Source organism: Trachymyrmex cornetzi, unplaced genomic scaffold, assembly GCF_001594075.2.
Source record: "Trachymyrmex cornetzi isolate Tcor2-1 unplaced genomic scaffold, Tcor1.1 scaffold1526, whole genome shotgun sequence".
Classification (NCBI taxonomy): Eukaryota; Metazoa; Arthropoda; class Insecta; order Hymenoptera; family Formicidae; genus Trachymyrmex; species Trachymyrmex cornetzi.
The window spans coordinates 67154-74427 of NW_017296120.1; the positions used below are offsets into that span (position 1 = coordinate 67154).

Genomic DNA, 7274 nt, shown 5'->3' on the forward strand with positions numbered 1-7274 from the left:
AAGTGCGCATTGGCACTGCCAATCGAACACGCTCTTGACACTGAGTGCAGCCAGTGCACCCCAATCGAAAACGCTAATAGTGTTACACAGTGTCGACTTGTAGCTGAAACGCTATTTAGCTTTTTAATTTCATCGTTAGAGTGAAGTACAGTCACACTAGTGTTTCTATGGATGTGGTCAAGTTGCAGCTACGAATGCTTCAAAACACTTGATTGACCAATCAGAAAAAAGAATTTTATTAACTGGCCATTCAAAAAATGCTTTGAAGCATTTGTAGCAGCAACTCAACTGCACCCTATAAAGGTAAATTTTCACGAGCTGCTCTAACCGGCTATTTTAGCGACAAAAAGGATTACGTGATCAAAATGGATATTTGATATTCGTCAATTTTGACCACGTGATTCTTTTTGTCGCTGAAACAGCTGGTTTGAGCAGCCCGTGAAAATTTATCTTAATAGTAAAAAATATTCCGTTATATATACTCGGTGAATGGTTAACGGTTTGTAATTTCAATTAAAAAATTAAAATATGGGATTGCATAATTAACTATTATATCTCACACAATACACACATTTATTTTTAATAAAATAAAAAAAATTGTACTAAATATCTTCCATAGTTCAGAAAACGGTAGTTCAAATTATTCAAAAAAATATTTTGACACCTTATTTGTTTCGTATACATGTATGTGAATATATAAGAATATAACTTCAAAATCATTAAAAAACTTCTGTCGGAATGTCACTCCTCGATAAATAAGTAGTATCAAATGTAAAAATGTGGTTATGTTGGTAGCCATAGAGAGACAACACAGTCGAACTCATCATTTTAGCTGTGTACGATTGTGTCGTAGTTGGAAAGCACCGTGTCGTACACTGTGATAGGGTCCGCGCACAAAGATGGTCGCAACTGAGTCGTAGTCGTAAGTCGTTGTCGTAGGTCAACGCACAAGGATTTTACGTATGTCGTTTACGTATATCCTATTGCGTCAATTGACGCAAACAACTGGCGCAATAGGATATACGTAAACGACATACGTAAAATCCTTGTGCGTTGACCTACGACAACGACTTACGATTACGACTCAGTTGCGATCATCTTTGTGCGCGGACCCTTACACAGTGTCTACTTGTGTCGTAGCTGGAAAGCACCCTACATGTAGAGTCCTAGATATCAGAGAAGCGTAAACAATGTTAAACGTCCTGATTGGCGTGACTGTCAGCCAATCATAACATTTATTCATTGGTACTAAATATGGCAGACGAATAAATTATTAGTTGATTTCATAGTCCGTCTGCAAACAACGCCATTTTTAGTACTTTTCTTAGTAATTTTGTGATACTGACTTGAGCCGGTTGCGTTTCTCTGATATCTAGGACTCTAGGGCGCCCTTTCGTAACCCCGGATTTACAATACATGTTGTAAGCCTTAAGCCGTAAGAAATTAACCAATTACAATTTGAGGAGAATAATCGACTAAGATTCGACCTTTTCTTATGGTGTAAGGTTTAGAACTCTATTGAGTGCTTTCCATTTGATGACACAAGTTTACACAAGTCGACACAAGTGTCGTTCTATCTTTATCACTCTCTGAATGTCAACAAGGATAGAACGACCTGTGCCGACTTGTGTCATCAAATGGAAAGCACCCATTGTAGATCCGGGGTAACAATGACCATAATAGCACAGTATAACCATCCCCAGTAGCGACACTGAGTGTCGGCACCTTTGATGTAGTAGGTTCTAGGTCACGTGGTATACCGCCATATTGTTAAATGTACCGGCGCTGCGATTAAAACGTATGCACGGAAACAAGTAACTCTCATCCCTTTTCATGTTTTCTCATTACTTCTTATTATTTTTATTTTGTAATATATATGCAATATCGGGTGTTAGATTATTTGTGTCCTCATATGTACGTATATAATCAAAAAAATATTTTCTGTGTAATTCGAATTATGATTCACAGAATTGTATGAAAGTAAAGAAAATAAAAAGGAATAATAAATTTTTTTTAATCGTGATCTGTTATCATATGCTCTTTGTTAACCTGTCTTCTTTTTATTATAAAATAAAATAATAAAAAAAATTTTTTTGTACACATTTTTGAATTTTTTGTAATTTATAATTGTAAAACGTACAAATCTTATATATTTTTAAGTAAAAAGATTCACAAATGAAAAAATTTCTTATGTCTATTCCAAGTATTTGTGTAGATATTTTGCAGTTTTAACTAAAGATGAATATTAATATTTTAAGGTCATTCAGGGGAAAACGCTACAGTTAAGCGTTTATTCTTGAATAACTTCTTAATGTTATTGAATTAACTTACGATAAAATATTATTTCCATTCTAGAAATCTTTTTTTATTTATACAAAAATTAACAAATTAAACACACGGAATATTAACTTTTGATGTTCTGTATTAGTGGAAAAAATGGATATGTCATATCTTGCGAAAGTGGCATTTTTTCCCTCTCTCTCTCTCTCTCTCTCTCTCTCTCTTGTACCACCTTCCCTCAAATTATTTTAATATTATTAAACTTAATAATATAAAAATATTAGTATTCATTTTTTAATTAATTGTTTTTTATGGATGTCCTTCTGTAGAATGTACTCTACTAGATGTGAATTTCAACTGAAACAAACAAAAATATCATATATAATCATATATAATCATTAATCATAATAATATAAGGTAAATATGTCCCAAACCAGATAACAAAATGTACAGTGATATCATAGTGCGTATGTATAAGCGTGCGAATTATTCGCACGACGTGAATGTATAAAACAACATTTATGAAAATGTAATAAATAAATTCATAATTCCTAAAAAATAATATATAATATCATAAAATGTATTCACTATCATTGACGATTATAACGTTAAGAAGTTGCGCGTCTATGCCAAAGATACAAGTTCAAATCCACGTACATATCAAATTTTTAATTGATTACTATCTGTCGACAGGCAATGGCAACCCATCGAAAGTACCTTTAACAAGACAATTAACATGTATGAGCATGCATAAGCTGTATGAGCATGGATAAATAGGCAAAAAATTAGTTTTCAACAATACAGATAATGTTATGACTATATTATTTTAGCAGGTAACACACACGGAATATATACATTTTTATAAAATCTCAAATATATTTCTCTTTAATAATAAAATAATAACTTTAATAATAAAATATAATTATATAAATGTTAACAATAAAATTAATTTTGAGAAACGCAATCGCTTTTATAAAAGTATTAAATAATAATTCGCATTCACACACAGAAAGAACGCAGAGAAAGAGAAAAAAAAGAAAGAAATACTGAATTCTAATTGTGACGTAAAATGATAGCTTTTCTGTATCCGGGCTGCGATTTAAAACTCTTGTTAATAAATTTTAATGTGTAAAATAGTCGTATACGAGCATATAATTTCAATAAGTAATCATAAGAAAAATGTTGACACGGATGACTGAATGGAACATCTTTGAAAGTGTTAATAAGTTTAAAAACTACATGCTTTTGTATGATCAATTCCTCAATTTTCGAATAAAATAAATCTTCTAATGTTTTAATATACATTACGAAATCATCGTTCGGCATAAATAAGCTTCCAAAAGGATTATTTTCAGTAGAATTGTAAGCCTTAAAAAAGCAATAATATGACGTTTGATTTAAATCTATATATGAGCGTGCATATTGTAGACAAATCTCACACGAATGTTTTTTAATACATTTACGTATTAAATATCCACATGTATATCGGAACACATCTTGTTCATTTACGTCCATCTCACGATAATCATGATCATCCAAAAGTATTTGTTTAATATCATCTGTCTTGGATTCAACATCCATATTATTCTCCTCTCTAAAGTTTGTAATAGCTGCAAATATCTCAGTATTGTCTCGTTCACAATTTCCAGTTTTAACTGTACAATATTTTATAGAGAAAAGTTTTTTGAATGAATTGGAAAACTGAATGGAAGTAGGATTAAAAGCATTGCCATTCAAACCTCGAATATCAGAGAAAAAGTGTTCCAAACAGTCCTGAGTAAAACGGCGTAATAATAAAAATTCGATTTCTGGAGAAACATTTTGCAAGTATTTCCACATTTTAAGAAGAGAATTTATATTATGTGTCATGCATTTGAAAACTTTAACTTTATTAGAAATGTTTACACCAGATTTATTAAATATCGTTAATTTGGATATATAGTCTTTGATTTTTGAAAGAAATTCTAATTGATATTGCGCACCCCGAAAAGCTTGTTGAAATTGTGATGGATGTTGAACTGAAGATGAATTAAATAGATCAAAGTAATCGTTCGCATTTTGAATAAATTCTGCTGTTCTAAGTGCAATTTCTGCATCTGCAGGTTTAAAATCTCCAGAAACTACCATTTTCCTCAAACTACTACTCACTGTAGAGCTCAAAATTTGCGTTGCCAAATTTACTTTCATTCTTTCAAAATTCGAAAATTTGATATGTTTATCAGAGAGTTTAGGTGCAAGTCGAAATTGTCTAGTTTTATCTTGTTGAAATAAATAATTAACGCACTCCCAAGAAATCGGTTTAGAATCGTACTCAATAATATTGTCATGGAAATTATTTCTAACAGCTTTTATTATATGAGGCGTATCAAAGAAATGAGAAATTACTTCGTTATTAACAACGAAAAATGGATTGTCGTCTGTTACACCTAGATATTGAGCAGTTTGTTTAAAATTCGCTCCCATGTCGGAGACAAGTGCGAGTACTTTAAATCCTGCATTTTGCAGTTTTGCAATTATTTGAGGAATAATGATTGTTAATTTTCTAGCAGAAAATGAAGAATTGAGCAAGAAGTAAGCTAAAGGTTGTTTCCAATTGGTGCAAATCCCTCGGATCATTAAGGTTGCAACATTACATGCTGGAAGAAATAATTTGTTATCTCCTAAGTCTTCAAACCCAATGACTTCATCCCTACTAATATTATAATAGAGATTTGCTTTAATTGATGCTTCATCAATGCATAAAATGCAATATTTATCAAGAGATGACAAAGAACACTTCAATTTTTCCTTCAAGAAATCAAAAACAAAATCATGCAAACCTGAAGAAAATTTCAAATGTTCAATCATGCGTTGTAAAGTTCTAACATTAGGAAGGATAAACTTTTGTGCAAAAGAATTATAAGTCTTATTTCCCCCACATAACAAAATATCTAAACAAAACTTTTTAAATGGAAGCGAATATTTTCGTCCTTTAGCTGACTTATATTTATTAAGTCGTACTTGAGTTTTCACAAAATTTGCAACCTTATGGTCGTAAAAATTCGTTTGTAGCTTCACAATATTCTTCTAAGGAAATTTTCCTCGCACAAATTTTTATTTTTATATTATTTGTCTGCCGTTGTAATTGTCGTTTTAATTTTCGAACTTATCGATGTAATGCTCTAATTCGGCCTCTCAAAATAGTTTTGCGCGGGGAATGATTGGAAATCATTGACTCTGTTTGAGTGTACTGATGTTGTACATGCAACACTGATTCAACATGGTCCTCTTCATGCACGTTACTTATCAAATTATTGTTATTATCTGTAATATTGAAAAGTACTAAATCAATTAAAAAACCCAAAAAATTAGTTTCATGTTTCATAGTTATTGTATTTATCTCTAGAAAAGAACGAGCAATGAACAAGAAACAAAAGACATAAATTGTGAAAACATAAATTTTACATATAAATTTTAATTTCTAATTCATTGAAACTTTTGTTACTATTTAGTTCCATACTGAACTAAAATTATTATCTGATACTGATTGTTCAACCTTATTTGAAAATCTCGTTTTAAATAGTTGTTTAACACAATTACATTTAATAATGTTACACTCAACTAAAATATAATAATTATATGTTCCAAATTTCTTATATTTTTAACAAGTTCAAAATGCCTACGTGATATTAATGTATTTTCTTCAGATTTATCACTCAAATTGGATGTTGCATTATTTTCACTTGATTGATCGTTATCATTTCTTATAGGTTCGGGGATTGCATGTGGTTGAAGTCTGTTTTTCAAATCGTTTAAAAACATTGACGATTTAAAATGATTACCACAAACTTTATAATTTTTGTGCAAATTTTCTGGTGTCGTGTTAATTTTGCTATTATTACATTTTTCCAACCACAATTTTGCTCTGAAATACGTTTTGTATAAAATATTACTGAAAACACTTGATATATAATTTAATTAACAATAAACTTGATAACGAAAAATATTTTTACCTATCTGGATCTTTCGGAAAATAAAAAAAACTGATATTATGTCCCCGTCCAGAAATATTTGAACAATTATTCATAGCACAACTATATCCACCACGCTTCATTTTAATGACGATTATATTACTCTTTTCTAATACAAAATAATGATAAATTTATTGTTATTATTAATTTCAAGAAACGAAGAACATGTCATGTACTGTAAATTGAGGTTACCTGTAATACATGTACTCTGGACGCATCCATATTGTTAAATGTACAAATTCACGCATGCGTACTAAAATTTGGTCACGGTCGAACCGGCTAGTGTCGCTACTGGGTATGGTTATACTGTGATAATAGGCCTTCTATAATAAGCCATAAGTTATAAATCAGATGTCATAGGCTAGAAATGGACCAATCACAGTCATTAATTTTTAGTTTCTGACTTCTAATTTATGATTTAAGGTGCATTTTCACGAACTGCTCAAACTGGCCGTTTCAGCGACAAAAACGATCACGTGATGACTTTTGTCGCAAAATTATTAGAGCGACAATTTTATACATGAAAAAAAAGCGAGTAGCGTTAAATTTGATATTTGAGCGACAGATTTGACATGTTGTTCATATTTTTCATGTATCACTTGGAATATTAACGCGTTAAATTAAACAGTCATCAGGAGACGCGGTAGTGGCTCCGGCCATGTTCAAAAATCAAAAATAAGAGATAAGAGACACTACAAGTCTCTTATCCTGTACCACCAAAGTCCATTTTTGGAGATTGCATAACTAATAAAATATAAAAAATTTTGAATCGGACGTAACATATTTTGAAGGCGGCATCGTCACGAGTAATTTAAAAAAAAAATTAAAAATCGGTTAAGTCGTTCTGGACATACGAGTGGTCGAAAAGTGATGACTTTTCATGAAAAATTAAGAAACGTTTTCTTCTCTGTCCGCGTTCAAGGCCATCGGAATTTTAATTTTAAAGTATCTCTCACCTTTCATGTCTCTCACCCTTCACTCATA

The 7274-nt window shown here is 31.1% G+C and overlaps 2 protein-coding genes across 3 annotated transcripts in view; one reads left to right on the top strand and one right to left on the bottom strand.

Moving 5' to 3' along the window:
* Positions 1-7274, top strand: part of LOC108758165 (major royal jelly protein 3) — an 80069-nt gene that overhangs the window by 40949 nt on the left and 31846 nt on the right. The window lies entirely within an intron of this gene.
* On the bottom strand, positions 5198-6584 carry LOC108758166 (52 kDa repressor of the inhibitor of the protein kinase). 2 transcript variants are annotated; one of them, XM_018502975.1, is made up of 4 exons: positions 6483-6584; positions 6273-6399; positions 5943-6184; positions 5198-5583 (listed from the first exon to the last, which is right to left on the bottom strand). In XM_018502975.1, exons 2-4 carry the CDS (start codon positions 6371-6373, stop codon positions 5426-5428), a joined length of 501 nt encoding a protein of 166 aa, XP_018358477.1. In that variant the 5' UTR covers positions 6374-6399; positions 6483-6584; the 3' UTR covers positions 5198-5425. The 2 variants fall into 2 exon arrangements, with proteins under 2 accessions (XP_018358477.1, XP_018358478.1); XM_018502976.1 differs by lacking the exon at positions 6483-6584 and having other exon boundaries at positions 6273-6475.

Excerpts from the sequence above, each read along its gene's own strand:
- LOC108758166 (XM_018502975.1), bottom strand. The coding sequence starts at position 6,373 with ATGAAGCGTGGTGGATATAGTTGTGCTATGAATAATTGTTCAAATATT. Across the intron at positions 6,185-6,272 it reads TTTCCGAAAGATCCAGATAG|AGCAAAATTGTGGTTGGAAA; the intron begins GTAAAAATATTT and ends AACGTATTTCAG. Across the intron at positions 5,584-5,942 it reads AGAAAATACATTAATATCAC|ATAATAACAATAATTTGATA; the intron begins GTAGGCATTTTG and ends TCAATATTACAG.